General features: G+C 42.9%; 2 protein-coding genes across 3 annotated transcripts in view; one reads left to right on the plus strand and one right to left on the minus strand.

Annotated features, from left to right (window-relative positions):
• Window positions 1-14,649, plus strand: part of IRAK4 (interleukin 1 receptor associated kinase 4) — a 26,164-nt gene extending 11,515 nt beyond the window's left edge. Inside the window, exons 9-12 of one of the 2 annotated variants that reach the window (XM_068170304.1) lie at window positions 2,435-2,618; window positions 5,489-5,551; window positions 7,967-8,125; window positions 8,222-14,649. In XM_068170304.1, the coding sequence (XP_068026405.1) occupies window positions 2,435-2,618; window positions 5,489-5,551; window positions 7,967-8,125; window positions 8,222-8,254 (439 nt within the window). In that variant the 3' untranslated portion in view covers window positions 8,255-14,649. Of the gene's footprint in view, window positions 1-2,434; window positions 2,630-5,488; window positions 5,552-7,966; window positions 8,126-8,221 lie in introns of those variants that run through there. The other variant, XM_068170305.1, reaches the window with a different exon arrangement.
• TWF1 (twinfilin actin binding protein 1) overlaps window positions 12,402-15,748 on the minus strand; it is a 23,280-nt gene continuing 19,933 nt past the window's right edge. Inside the window, exon 9 of the mRNA XM_068170306.1 lies at window positions 12,402-15,430. Within this exon, the coding sequence (XP_068026407.1) occupies window positions 15,260-15,430 (171 nt within the window). The 3' untranslated portion in view covers window positions 12,402-15,259. The remainder of the gene's footprint in view (window positions 15,431-15,748) is intronic.

Genomic DNA, 15,748 nt, shown 5'->3' on the forward strand with positions numbered 1-15,748 from the left:
CCACACAAGTTATGTAGGCTCTGTAGGCTAGAGGGGACGTGACTGAATGGGTATTCATAGTATCATAGCATCAGTCAGGGTTGGAAGGGACCACAAGGATCATCTAGTTCCAACCCCCCTGCCATGGACAGGGACACCCCACACTAGATCAGGCTGGCCAGAGCCTCATCCAGCCTGGTCTTAAATACCTCCAGGGATGGGGCCTCAACCACCTCCCTGGACAACCCATTCAAGGTCTTCACCACTCTCATGGTGAAGAACCTCCTCCTCACATCCAGCCTGAATCTCCCCACCTCCAGCTTCATTCCATTCCCCCTAGTCCTATCACTATCTGAGATCCTGAGAAGTCCTTCCCCAGCCTTCCTGTAGGCTCCCTTCAGATACTGGAAGGCCACAATTACTCTTAGTTGTCCATAGTTTTTTGGCTTGGTTGCACCCAGGAAATAGTTTCTCTGTTGAAGCTTGGCAGTTGCAGTAGACCTTGCTTCTGTGTTCTTTGTGGTTTATCAAAAAAGTGACCACTCTTTGGTCTTGAATAAGTTGGTAAGAAGCTCAGATTTATGAAGTTCTTCATCCTTCTTTTAGAACCAGAGCTTTAAAAATGCAACCAGTTGGTGGATGACATCTTGAGTAGTGTTCAGCCTTCTGTAGTGGTTGTATGCTTAACTCTATTTATAGCAGTTGTAACACCAGGTGATCTGTTGCAACTTACACCTGTATTAATTTTGTTGAGGAGGTTTGCTGAAGAAGAAGGGGAAGTTAAAAATTGAAGTCTTTAGTGCTACTTGTTATATCTGTGTGGTTTTCTTATGGTTCTGTTAAGGGGGTCAGAAAATGAGGAGGATTACAGAAATGTTAAGTAATTTTCAAATGGTTCCAAGTGCTACAAGTTTACAAAAAAAAAAGAGTAGAAGATTTATGCTGTAGAATAGAATAAACCAGGTTGGAAGAGACCTTCAAGATCATCATGTCCAACCTAGCATCCAACACCACCTAATCAACTAACCCATGCAACCAAGCACCCTGTCAAGTCTCCTCTTGAACACCTCCAGTGATGGCGATTCCACCACCTCCCCGGGCAGCCCATTCCAATGGGCAATCACTCTCTCTGTGTAAAACTTCCTCCTGACCTCCAGCCTGAACCTCCCCTGGCGCAGCCTGAGACTGTGTCCTCTTGTTCTGGTACTGGCTGCCTGGGAGAAGAGACCAACCTCTGCCTGTCTACACCCCCCCTTCAGGTAGTTGTAGACAGCAATAAGGTCACCCCTGAGTCTCCTCTTCTCCAGGCTAAGCAACCCCAGCTCCCTCAGTCTCTCCTCATAGGGCTTGTGTTCCAAGCCCCTCACCAACTTCATTGCCCTTCTCTGGACATGCTCCAGCAAGTCAACCTCCTTCCTAAACTGAGAAGCCCAGAACTGGACACAGTACTCGAGGTGTGGCCTAACCAGTGCAGTGTACAGGGGCAGAATGACCTCCCTCCTCCTGCTGGCCACACTGTTCCTGATGCAGGCCAGGATGGCCCTCCTGGCTGCTTGGGCACACTGCAGGCTCATGTTCATCCTACCATCAACCAGCACCCCCAGGTCCCTCTCTGCCTGGCTGCTCTCTAGCCACTCTGACCCCAGCCTGTAGCACTGCATGGGGTTGTTATGGCCAATGTGCAGAACCCAGCCGTTGGATGTGTTAAATCTCATGCCGTTGGATTCTGCCCATCTGTCCAGCCTGCAGTTCATCCCACTGAGTATTTTATGAAAGTGTTAAGAACTTTTTGATGAGTCTTGTTCTTCAGGGATTTATTTAAGCTGGAGATCAAGTGAAAATACAGCACATACTATTCAAGCATTAATAAGTTTTCTGTTTCTTTTCCAAGAGAAGGCTAAGAATAGAATTCATCTGACATGAATTTGTAATGCTTGATGCAGTCTTAGGTAATAGGTGTAAAAACCTGCTTCTGTTAGTTATGAGTAGAGATTTAGACAGCCAAGAATTACACCAGTTGATCAGAGCTAAGTATTATTTATTATCCCTCTTAAAGGAGTGTGCAGATGCAAAATATGGGTGTAACACAATTAGTGTCTTGGAAGAAATTTTAGGATTTGTGGGGGGAGAGAGGGTGTTTGGTTTTTCCCTTGCTGTGGTTTTGTGTGTGTGTTTGTTGATTTAATGCATGCACAAGAAAACCCATGGATGGATCCGGGCAACCAGTTTATTTACAGCACCTAATTTTGAAACTGGGCACTTTTAAACAAAATTAACTTTTATGGGTTTTGTTAATAGCAAATAACTATCTTGGATTTCAAGGAACAGTCCAAATAGCAGTTTGCTTTTTGTTATTAAGGAGTTGTTACTGTGTTATAAAACCTGCACTATTACTTTAATGATTTGGAGTTACGGTTTTCTTTCTCTTTTCTCCCCTTCTCCCCCTTTCCTCCAGTGCAAATATCTTATTAACTGAAACATATATGCCCAAAATTTCTGACTTTGGACTTGCAAGAGCATCTGTTTCATTCACACAAACAATCATGACTGAAAGGATTGTTGGAACAGCGGCCTATATGGCACCAGAAGCTCTGCGAGGAGAGATAACACCTAAAGCTGATATCTTCAGTTTTGGAGTAGTAAGTAGAATGTGAGGAGCAGTATATAACTCTTTTATTTTATCTTTTTTTTGTAGATGCTAAAATCATACAAAATCAAAACTACCAGAAATTAAATAATCCACTCTGACCTATCATTTCTCTTTTCACCAAATCACAGCATTGTCAGGGTTGCACGGGACCTCAGAGATCTTCCAGCTCCAACCCCCTCCTGCCATGGGCAGAGACACCTCACACTCGATCAGATTGCTCAGAGCCACATCCAGCCTGGCTTTAAAAACCTCCAAGGATGGGGCTTCTACCACCTCCCTGGGCAACCTGTTCCAGTGTCTCACCACCCTCATGGTGAAGAACTTCCTCTAATATCCAACTGAATCTACTCGTTTCTAGTTTTGCTCCATTACAGTATCACAGTATCGCCAAGGTTGGAAGAGACCTCAAGGATTGAGTCCAACCTGTCACCACAGACCTCATGACTAGACCATGGCACCAAGTGCCACGTCCAGTCTCCTCTTGAACACCTTGAGGGATGGCGACTCCACCACCTCCCTGGGCAGCCCATTCCAATGGGCAATCACTCTCTCTGTGAAGAACTTTCTCCTCACCTCAAGCCTAAATTTCCCCTGGCGCAGCTTGAGACTGTGTCCCCTTGTTCTGGTGCTGGTTGCCTGGGAGAAGAGACCAACCCCCTCCCGGCTACAACCACCTTTCAGGTAGTTGTTGAGGGCAATGAGGTCACCCCTGAGCCTCCTCTTCTCCAGGCTAAACAATCCCAGCTCCCTCAGCCTCTCCTCACAGGACTGTGCTCAAGGCCTCTCACCAGCCTCATTGCCTTTCTCTGGACACGTTCAAGTGTTTCAATATCCTTCTTAAACTGAGGGGCCCAGAACTGGACACAATACTCAAGGTGCAGCCTAACCAATGCAGAGTACAGGGGCACAATGACTTCCCTGCTCCTGCTGGCCACACTATTCCTAATGCAGGCCAGGATGCCATTGGCCTTCTTGGCCACCTGGGCACACTGCTGGCTCATGTTTAGGCGGCTGTCAATCAGCACCCCCAGGTCCCTCTCTGTTTGGCAGCTCTCCAGCCACTCTGACCCCAGCCTATAGCTCTGCATGGGGTTGCTGCGGCCAAAGTGCAGCACCCAGCACTTGGACTTGTTGAATGCCATCCCATTGGATTCTGCCCATCTGTCCAGTCGGTCGAGGTCCCTCTGCAGAGCCTTTCTACCCTCTAACTGACTAACATCTGCTCCTAACTTGGTGTCATCTGCAAATTTGCTGATGACTGATTCAACCCCCTCATCCAGATCATCAATGAAGATGTTAAAGAGGATGGGGCCCAGCACTGATCCCTGGGGGACACTCCTCCTAGTCCTATCACTACCCAGCATCCTACAAAGTCCCTCACCAGTTTCCTTTTCCCAACAGATATGTTCTCAAGATAGTGTTTCTGACCTTTGATACATCTAGAATAATTTGAACACTCTGATGAAACCACTAAATTTGCTAATAGCTACAGTGATGATGTTAAAATGTAAATTTCCTGTGAAAGACTAAAGTGAAATAACAGTCCAAGTTCCAGCTAAATGTAGTTTGAAGTAGTGTGGAACATTGTTTCTCCTTGCGTAGCATTGCACAAAAATGTGACTCTGGCTGGGGAAAAAAATATTTTTTTAAGAAAATGTTCCAAACTAAAGAGTGTTTTGCTGTTCCTAAGCAGTAAAATCATGCTGTCTACGTGGGATTAGCATTAAAGCTGAGTGCAGAAAAGACATGAGTTTAATAGTTGGGAGGATAATAAATCCCTTCTGAATACATCCAAGATCGTAATTGTTATTGACCACATCCTTCATGGCATTTAGTTTCTTGAGGTGGTAGGCCAGGCACTGTTTCTGAATACTTTGGATACCCTTTCGTCTTGGGTAGTGACTGGCTGGAAAGCAGCCCTGAGGAGAGAGACTTGGGGGTGCTGGTGGACAAGAAGCTCAATATGAGCTCTCAATGTGCACTTGCAGTCTGCAAAGCCAATCAGATCCTGGGCTGCATCAGGAGAAGTGTGGCCAGCAGGTCAAGGGAGGTGATTCTCCCCCTCTACTCAGCTCTGGTGAGACCCCACCTGGAGTACTGTGTCCAGTTCTGGAGCCCCTATTACAAGAGGGATGTGGAGGTGCTGGAATGTGTCCAGAGAAGGGCCACAAGGATGATCAGAGGGCTGCAGCACCTCTCCTATGAGGACAGACTGAAGGAGTTGGGGCTGTTCAGTCTGCAGAAGAGAAGGCTCCCAGGTGACCTTATTGTGGCCTTCCAGTATCTGAAGGGGGCCTACAAGAAGGCTGGGGAGGGACTTCTCAGGATCTCAGGTAGTGATAGAACTAGGGACAATGGAATGAAGCTGGAGGTGGGGAGATTCAGGCTAGATGTAAGGAGGAGGTTCTTCACCATGAGAGTGGTGAAGCCCTGGAATGGGTTGTCCAGGGAGGTGGTTGGGGTGCCATCCCTGGAGGTGTTTAAGAGCAGGCTGGATGAGGCTCTGTCCAGCCTGATCTAGTGTGGGGTGTCCCTGCCCATGGCAGGAGGGTTGGAACTAGATGATCCTTGCGGTCCCATCCAACCCTGACTGATACTATGATACTATGAAGCAACACAATGGTGGAAAAATGTTCATTGAAATTCATGAGCCACACTGCTAGTAACAGATAGTGAAAATAAAGGTAGGAACAGCAGAGATGTCTTTGGACAAATACAGATCTTGTAAAAAACATATTTTATATATATATATTTTTTAAAGACTGGGGGTCACACTCCTGTTCAGTAAATATATATATGCTGAGGGTTATTCTATGCTTCATTTTCTTTCTGTTTTTTTGGTTGGTTGTTTTCTCCTAGGTTTTGCTGGAAATAATAACAGGGCTTCCTCCAGTAGATGAAAAGCGGGAGCCACAGTTACTGGTATGCTCCTTTTGCTTTCTCTTCCCTTTCCCCTGCTTCCTCTGATCCAGGATCACTTTATATTAAATCAGTTAACAGGTTCTGAGACAATCAAATTGGTCATCAAAACATAGAGTTATGAAAACAATCTTTCTGTCAATGTTTGTCTTGGAAGTGAGGCTGGAACTTTTATGTCTTAGCTGGTAGGAGATTGCTCAGTCCCCAAGATCATCTCCTTCCATTCTGATCTGATACTGTAATTCTCTTCATTTTCATACTTATTTTAATATCATTGCCCTTTAAGCATACTCCCATTATACCCAGATACTTCCTCATTTACCAGAACATTTTAAACCATTCATCCCAGTTGTTTCTCCATGGTTCTTTATACTTCTTATCATTCCTGTGTCAATTTTCATCTTCTTCAACTTTACTAACAATTTTCAAATACCTCGTGCCTTTAACCTGAGGGAAGTTTGAAATGTAAAGGTGTTTTTGCAGGGTGAGGGGTGGGTTTAATTCCATTTGCATTTTTACTATTCAGTATTCCATACTACTAATTAGAAAATGAATGTCTCACACTGAATTTACTAAGTATGAAACAGCATTGAGATTTGGATTGGTTTTGTTCCATTTATTTGATAGCAGATGACTTTCTTCACTGCTTTAGGAATACCTGTGTACTATTAACAGATTCCCCCCCCCCCCCCCCCCCCCCCCCTCCCCGGTGTTGTATATTCTGGACTGGTGCAATACCTGTTGAGCTCTACAAAGACCTTGGAGGACTCAGTCCCCATCAAATTAATCTTGAGAGTTTGGTTATGGTTTTTTTTGTAGCAGGCTTTTTCAGAGGTAGGATCTGAAAAAGAATATAAAGTCTGATTTTTACTGGTAGAGTTTATCTTTGTAAGGTAGTTACAAAGTGAGTTAATTAATCACAGAAATAGTCAGGTTAGAAAAGACCCTCAGCATCACCAAGTCCAACCAATAGCCCTACTGTACAAGGTTCATCTCTAAACCATATCCCCAAGCACCACATCCAAATGACCTTTAGATACATCCAGGGCTGGTGACTCAGCCACCTCCCTGGGCAGCACATTCCAATGCCTGACCACTCTTTCTGTGAATTTTTTTTCCTAATGTCCAGTCTAAATCTACGCAGCTCAAGGCTGTTCCTCCTTGTTCTATCACCAATTACCTGTGAGAAGAGACCAGCACCAGCCTCTCCACAATGTCCTTTCAGGAAGTTGTGGAGAGCGATGAGGTCTCCCCTCAGACTCCTCTATTTCAAGCTAAATGGCCCCAGCTCCTTTAGTTGCTGTTCACAAGATTTATTCTCCAGGCCCATCCCCAGCTTCATTGCCCTCCTCTGTACTCACTCCAGCACCTCCACATCTTGCTTGTATTGAGGTGCCCAAAAGTGGGCACAATACTCAAGGCGTAGCCTCACCAGTGCTGAGTACAAGGGGATGATCACCTCCCTACTCCTGCTGTACGCAGCATTTCTCATACAAGCCAGGATGCCATTGGTTTACTTGGCCACCCGGGCACACTGCTTGCTCATATTCAGTTGCTTATTGATTAGACCCCCCAGGTCCCTTTCTGCCAGACAGCTTTCCAGCCACACTTCCCCAAGCCTGTAGCATTGCTTGGGTTTGTTGTGACCCAAGTGCAGGACCTGGCATTTGGCCTTGGTGAAGCAGAATGGTCAGTGTGAGATAATGTGACACCCTTAGATTTGAATGTTGGGGTAGTTAGTCAGCAGTTTCAGACTGACCCATAGAGGAAACAGGACAGCCTCTCTCTGTTCACTGACTTTTATTTCTCACTTCATTTACCAGGGTGACATGTCTTAGGTGTTCCTCAAACTGTATTTTTGACTACAGGTAACACATTTTGAAGTGTGTTGGAGCTGGAGAGTCAGACTTTATTTTTTCAGTCTAGAAGTTTCCTTCAGAACAGATACAGCAGCCACTAAGACTGGTGGCAGAAGGCATTAGGCTACAGAAAGAGGCTTTATAAAGTTGACAGAAAATTATGCATACTTGGGCTTGCATATTTGTGGATTATGATTAAGTAAACATAAATACTTCAGGCTGATCATGATGCTTCTGTTAAAAAAGTGGCAATACTAGGAAACTGAGCCTTGAACTAGGAGAGAGTTAAAGCTGTATGAACCATCTTAATGAAAATGGCTTTATGATTCTAACTCAATTAGAAATAAAGTGTAATAAAAACACATAATAATTCATTTTTAGTCTCATAGGCTGTGCCTGCAGATATGGATAATTAATTGTGCTGCTGAGCCATTGTCATTGTCAGAGTGGCTGAGGAGACATGAACACTAACCAGCAAGCTTTCAAAGTGTCTGTGTGGAATACATAATGTTCTGTTTCTTACAATGTTACCCGCTCACTGGCTCAAACTCTTTTGCAGTTAAGTATCAAAGATGAAATTGAGGATGAGGAAGCAACTATTGAGGATTATGTTGATGAAAAGATGAGTGGCTGGGATGCACCTTCAATTCATAGAATGTATTCAATTGCTGGACAGTGTCTGAATGAGAGAAAAAACAGAAGGCCAGACATTAAGATGGTATGTAGTCCTTAAAGGCTTCTTTTCAGAGTGTGTGTGTGTGTGTCTGCGTGGTTACAGTATCAGTTATTTCTGTTTCTGTCTGTTCTCTTGCAGGTCCAACAGCATCTACAGGAGATAAAAACTTGATATGTATTTCTTCTAATACACAAATGCTTTTGTAATGGAGTAGAACGCACTAGCAAATGTTTTATTAGTATGTAGTGCAATATCATCATCTTTTCCACTTTGCAGAACTTTCTGGTCTGCATGTAAGGTGTGTGGTTGGCCTGTCACCACTGTGCTGATCTTGTTAACTTGAGCAGTCTTTTCAAATGTCCTTAAACACTGGGCCTTCAACATGAGAAAACTTCTTTGGCATTCATAAATTGAAGTGCCGGTACCTCTTCTCCTCAGCTTTGTGAAATGCATTTCTGTATCACAGTATAACTAAGGTTGGAAGAGACCTCGAGGATCATCGAGTCCAACCTGTCAACACAGACCTCAGGACTAAACCATGGCACCAAGTGCCACGTCCAATCTCCTCTTGAACGCCTCCAGGGACGGTGACTCCACCACCTCCCTGGGCAGCACATTCCAATGACGAATGACTCGCTCGGTGAAGAACTTTCTCCTCACCTCGAGTCTAAACCTCCCCTGACGCAGCTTGAGACTGTGTCCCCTTGTTCTGGTGCTGGTTGCCTGGGAGAAGAGAGCAACTCCTTCCTGGCTACAACCACCCTTCAGGTAATTGTAGAGGGCAATGAGGTCACCCCTGAGCCTCCTCTTCTCCAGGCTAAACAATCCCAGCTCCCTCAGCCTCTCCTCATAGGGCTTGTGCTCAAGGCCTCTCACCAGCCTTGTTGCCCTTCTCTGGACACGTTCAAGTGTTTCGATGTCCTTCTTAAACTGAGGGGCCCAGAACTGGACACAGTACTCAAGGTGTGGCCTAACCAACTTAAGGTGTGGCCTAACCAATATGTGAATCTGTTTGATTCTTTTGATTTCCAAGTGTCGTCTGCTGCAAAGGCATGTCACAGTAACAGAGTAAAATTCATTTTCTACTAATTGCCTTTTGATCAGGTGTGGCAGACCTTTTCTTACTGAAGATAAAACCATTTCGTGGATATAAATGACATTTTCTTTTCAGGAAAAGACAACTGTAGTACCCCTTTGAAACAGCCTTTATTTAACATTTTAACTGGAGTGTTCATATTAGTGTGAGTGCACAGCTAGTGTTGAAGGGGACTGTTTTTTCAACAAATGCTGTAGGCTGATCTTGATTTCAAGGCTATCCAAGCAAAATAACTGTCTTGCAGTGCAAGTGGAAAAATACATAGGGCTTTCTTCCAGTGAACTCTGTGATGACAAACCTTTTCATTTTTGTTCATAAGAAGGGCCTAAGCTACTTTGAATGTTTTACACTTTAGGAGAAGATTCCATATGGATTATAAGAACAGATGGTTTCTTTGTTAAAGGGGCCCCCTTTAAGATACTGGAAGGCCACAATAAGGTCTCCTTGGAGCCTTCTCTTCTCCAGACTGAATATCCCCAACTCTCTCAGTCTGTCTCCATACTAATTCTGTGTTTTCCTTAGTCAAATCACTAAGTTGTGGGGTTTGTTATTGTTTTGTGGTTTTTTTTGGGGGGGGGGAAAGATGGTATATTAATAACTGTTAAAATATGCTTTAAAGAAAAAGCAACATGCAAAGCCTTCTAAAATAGAAACACTGACAGATCAAAGCAGTCTAAAAATGGAACAAAAGTGGCTAGTAAGATTCCAGATACTTGGGACTAAGTTGGTATGCAAATACTACCATTGTAAATGAAAGAGGTTATTCTCATATAAATCTTTATTGCACCTCATGAACTTTCTTTTGACAGCTCAGGGGTAGGAAAATAGTCTGGCTTACAGCTGAATGTGAAATTTCATGATTATCAGTGGAAAGGGAAGCACTGAGAAATGATCTAACAGGGATATATATCGCTCTATATAAATCTCTGTGCAAGCATGTGATTTCTAGCACTGGGTTTTGTATCATTTAATCTCTGGATGTTAACCCATTCTGTACTGCCTTTTTCTAAATTAAACTCTTTGAAAAAGGTGTCTACCTAAACAGCTTCTGGTTCTATTGAGCATAAATTGTCAAAAGCTGCTAACATAAATAGAGACTCAGTATTATCATAGAATCAGTCAGGTTGGAAAAGACCTCAAAGATCATCAAGTCCAACCTGTCACCCAAGACCTCATGACTACTAAACCATGGCAGCAAGTGCCACATCCAGTCCCCTCTTGAACACCTCCAGGGATGGTGACTCCACCACCTCCCTGGGCAGCCCATTCCAGATAATTATTGCTGCTACTCAAACTTTGAGTCTTGGATGCAACAGTCATTTTTCGTTGCTTGCATTTGTGATAATGACATTGTGTCAACCTCACTACCTGGAATAAAGCTTTGCAGCTCTGATCCTGGGCTTATGGAGAAGAAAGCTGCTATAAAGCTGAATCAGAAAAAAACAAAATCTGCTGAAGCCATTCTGTGGTTTTTAACATTTCCAGCTGGGAAAGTTTCTTATTAGGTCACATCTGCTTTTTCCTACCCCTGGAGCTAGAATAGAACAGAATTAACCAGGTTGGAAAAGACCTTTGAGATCATTGAGTCCAACCTATTGCCCAACACTAGCTAATCAACTAAACCATGGCACCAAGTGCTCCATCCAGTCTCTTCTTAAACACCTCCAGTGATGGTGACTCCACCACCTCCCTGGGCAGCACATTCCAATGGGCAATCACTCTTTCCGTGAAGAACTTTCTCCTCACCTCCAGCCTAAACCTCCCCTGGTGCAGCTTGAGACTGTGTCCTCTTGTTCTGGTGCCGGTTGCCTGGGAGAATATATCCACAGTGTTCTCCTGAAATGTATTTGTTGTAGCAACTTACTATGGTGTCAGCATTGTTGACTTCTGTGTGGCAGAACAGTTTTATTTATGCACCAGATGTGATATTCTAAGCATTAGGAGAGTCTTAGCTACAAGCAGGTGAGTAGGAACTCTGTCATACTAGACCAAGGCTCTTTGCAGTGCTGCTGTTAGCACCTGTTTAGACATTAGCTTTCCCTTGCTCACTGAAAATGATGCATGTTAGCAACCATTTCATACAGGAAGAAAAAAAAAGGTGAACTTGCTTAGGGTTCTTTTAGTTGGGATTGAAATTGTGAGGTGTTAGAGAATTAGGTAAAGCTGGCCAAGTTCTGTGGCAATTTTTGTTAAACACACATGGGCAAGAAGCATCTTCCTCCTACCCCTCCCATTGCTTTGTTTGGGGATTTTTCTTGGGGTTTTTTGGGACCTTCATACACTAAAGTCAGCACCTATAGACACTAACAATGGGTAAGAGTAGATTACTCTGACCAGCAGATCGAGAGAGGTGATTCTGCCAGTCTGCTCTGCTGAAACCTCCCTTGGAGTATTGTGTCCAGCTCTGGGGCTCTCAACACAAGAAGGACATGGACCTGAAGGCACAGGTTAAGATGAGGGCCACAAAACTATCTGAGGGCTGAGGCACCTCTCCTTCCAAAACAGGCTGAGAGCATTGGGGTTGTTCAGCCTGGAGAAGAGAAGGTTCTTGGGATAGATTATAGTGACCTTCGAGTACTTGAAGAGGGCCTGTAAAAAATCTGGGTAAGGACTATTTGCAAAGGCATGTAGCAAAAGGGCATGGGGCAATGGTTTTATAAGAAAAGGTAGATTTAGACTGGACATTGGGAAGAAGTTTTCTACTATGTGGGTGGTGGAACACTGGAACAGGTTGCCCAGGGAGGTGGTGAAGGCCCCACTCCTGGAGACATTCAGGGTCAGGCTTGATGGGGCTCTAAGCAACCCAATTGAGTTGGGGATGTCCCTTCTTAGTAAGCAGGGAGATGGGAGTGGACATCCTTTAAAGGTCCCTTCCAACCCAAATGCATTCTATGATTCCATGATTTCAGCATTCTAAAAGAAGATTTAGAAGTGGCTTATTATTAAAAGCATAAAAATCTGAAGAGATGAACACACCTGGATCCTGCTATGGAGGCATCTCTTCTGCTCCATAAGGCAAGAGGAAAGTAGCTGCTTCTAAGGCACTGATTTTGCTTGAACAGCAGCAGCCAGACATTGTGTTTCTGCTCACCTCCCATCTCACACCCTGCAATCGCATTTTCTGTAGTGCTTCCTAGCCCCGTGGGAACTAAATGTTAACATGCTGTGACGTTAGACTATAGATCTTTTGTCAAAGAGATCATGGTTCAGACAACACCAAACTAAAGCATCAATCTTTATTTATAAAGTAAATTACAAAATAGATATGGTAAACAGTTACATGTAGGAGTTGAAGGTGATTTGCATTACATACACAGACACCATAAATCAAAAGTTCCTTTATCAATATGTTTATCCAAATAATAGAGCAATTATTACCTTGATTAGTTTTGCCAACCTGATAGGAGTGTTTTAAAAAGATCAAAATCTCCCTACCTTGCATCATAAAGATTCTAAACATTTCAAAAACTAATTACCTGTTAATTAACAATTTGATAGCTTGTGAGTTACCGCAAGCAGCTGCGCCGCTTTTGAGCTTTATGAAGGCAAACAACAATTTGAATGGACACTTTCAACTATGAAGTGACCAGAGACAAGTTATGTGTTTCATTAATGCCCTCATTTTATGGTGGTTCTGAACATTCATTAACAGTAGTAGTGTTGTGTGAGGCAACCATGCAGATGTAAATGTGACAGATCTCACTAAAGATCAGATGCATTTTATTGCTTTGTTAGGGGAATAGCTGCAAGAGGCCTGGAGAGGCAGTGCAAGACCTCACAGGAAAGGTGGTGGTGGGAAATGTGCTCAGGACATGACTTTACGCCAGCTGGTCAGGGGTTTTTACACCCACACAGAACGTTTTCAAGTGAGAGAACTGGTTTGAGTTCCAAACACTCTCATCACTCAACCAGATCTCGTATCTTCCAGACTAAGCTTTGTACTTCCTATCCTTGTCTACCTTGGGCAGGATTAGGTAAAGAACCCAAACAAAACATCACATACACATAACCATCAGGTCAAACTGTTAATCATTTAAAACATTTAGTAGTAAAAAGGTGAAGAACTTTTTATCTGGCTCGTGTAAAAATCTATGAGCACTCTTGCTATGGCTGATGGGTGGGCAGGAATACTAAATTCAAACAAAACCCCCTCTAGCTGTAATTTGTGACTGCTATACTCAAAGGATTTCTTTAAAAAACCAAAAGTGATTTAGGTGTGCTAAAAAGATTCAGAGCTCAACTAAACCCACATTAAATTACAGTGTACAGTGAGCTGCACACGTTCAATGACACAGGCCTGTCACGCAGTACACAGAAAAAACACTTCAAAGACCAGCTCCTTGCCCTAGAGGCAAAAAAAGGACCCAGTAGCTAAGGGCAAGCGGGAGACTAGCTGAGGATAATGAACTATGGAATTGGCTTGATGTAGTGTGTAAGATGAAATGAAAATTGGTGAGGTGTCAAATTTCTACTGCATATTAAAAACCCACAGTACAACCAACAGCTATTGCAATCTTCACATTATGTAGTGCAATCTCAGGTGTCAGTAACAAGCTAGCATCTCAGAACAATATATAAGATACATTTTATCAGGAAGTAGTGGCATCAAAGCATTATTTCCCTAAAAAACTAGGTTAAAACCTGTCTTCCACTGGGTAAACACATGATTCAGCTACGTACTGTGTACAGCCAGGGCCTCCACTATGCAGTGAAACTGCAACTCGCATGTAGCCTTAAAAAAGGAAAAGAATGAATTCAAACCCCACAAAGCTCACAAAGATGACACCAAAAAGGAAGTCCACACTGGGGAATTAGAAATACTTAAGGTCATCCAATGCTTGATTTGCAAACAAGAGGAAAAAAAAAGGGGGGAAATATAAATAACGTCCTAACCAGGCGCTGCCAGCAGACACTCAAGACCTAGCTGGATTTTGTTAGGGATTTGATTTTCTACTGAAGTTCAATCATTGAGGAAAAGTAATTTTCAGAACAGCTTGAAAGTTAAGACTGATATTGCAAGCACGCTAGGATCTCAAGAATAACTCACCAGGACGAAAAAAGTCTCTTTCAACTTTCACTGAGCTTACAGGACTAGATCTGAGTGCGCAGGTGATCAATTATTTACTGGAAATGTTAAGCATATTTGCTTTGAAAGCAGCTCCGTAATCTACTGCACGTCCTAACTCATGCACTTTTAATCACCTTTTACTTGGTGATTTAGTACTTAATATGCAAGGCTTATGGATCAGATGTGGCTCAGTTGGTAGTGCATAAGACCCTTAATGGGAAGGTCGTGAGTTCAAGCCTGCAGTGGGCAGTAGTGTCTTCCCTACTCTAGTCAGGAGGTCTGTAGTGACAGGTTGGACTCGATGATCTTTGAGGTCTCTTCCAACCTTAGTGATACTGATACTAAAATCTGGAAAAGCTGTAGAGGTTTTATGTCAGATTTCTTTAAAATACAGTTTACATTGGATTAGTTAGAAATTTGAAATGACCAAGTTTTTGTATGGGAAAGTAAGCAACTATTCTTGAACACTTACATTAATTGATGGGTAACTGATCACAAGAAAAACCCTCAATCAAACCATACCAAACCAAACAACCAAAAAACCCAACAATGCATACAGAAGAAAACCTTCTAGTCTGAGACAAGTCCTTCAACTCTTCTCACATGGAAAAGTCTTACAGGTTTCAACAGGCTACTCAGTAGAGGGGTGTTATCTAGGTATGCAGCTGCAACTCACCCACAGAATACATGAGCTTAATAGTCTTAAGTCTGCAAAGTTTATGATCACAAGTACAGCTGTTAAATAATGGCTCCCAGTTTCAAATAAAGGGGTACTAGTTTAGTTTTCACCTTCTAGCTTTACAATAATTAGTTCTTCCACATGTCATAAAACATGGTCAACAAATATAATCATGTAGCTATATAAAAAGTGTTGAGGTCAGAAGAGAAGAGTAGAAAGAGCCTTTTTTTCCCCCCTAGCATCTATGAATGGAATGATTTCAGTTCATTTATCAAAAGCCAGAATTTCATTTCTTACTGTAATATGTTTTAAAACAAATGCAAAGGACAGTTTCTAATCACTGGGTGTTTCAGTCTCTGCTGGACCTCTGATCAGTCTTCGTATTCCCCTCTTCCCTGCAGGACCTTTTGGTTTAGCAAAACTTTGTTTGTGAGCATGTTGTTTTGGGTGAACCTCTTCATAAAGGAAGTCAGCAGTTAACTCATCACCATTGTCTATTTCAATCTGGGGAATAAAACCAAAACAAAACAGTATTTATCATATTCACCTTAAAAAAAAAGCATCATTAAAAACATTACAAAGGTTTGCTGAAGCTCTAAATCCTATATTAAACCTATATCTCAATATGAAACCCATGTGTGCAATAACAGTCAGTCTAGCATGAATGTTCTCCAACTTCTGCCTAATTCCCCAAGAAATCCTGGACAGTTTTTCGGAGAATCCACCGTGCTGTTGCCAGTATGAAGTGTGATTTGACTGAAAGTATTTTTCCTGATATATAATCACAACTACACAATACCTATGCCAAAAAACTTCTTCTGT

The sequence above is a fragment of the Melanerpes formicivorus genome, unplaced genomic scaffold, assembly GCF_026170545.1.
Source record: "Melanerpes formicivorus ecotype bairdi unplaced genomic scaffold, bMelFor1.0.p_v2 SCAF_3, whole genome shotgun sequence".
Taxonomy (NCBI): Eukaryota; Metazoa; Chordata; class Aves; order Piciformes; family Picidae; genus Melanerpes; species Melanerpes formicivorus.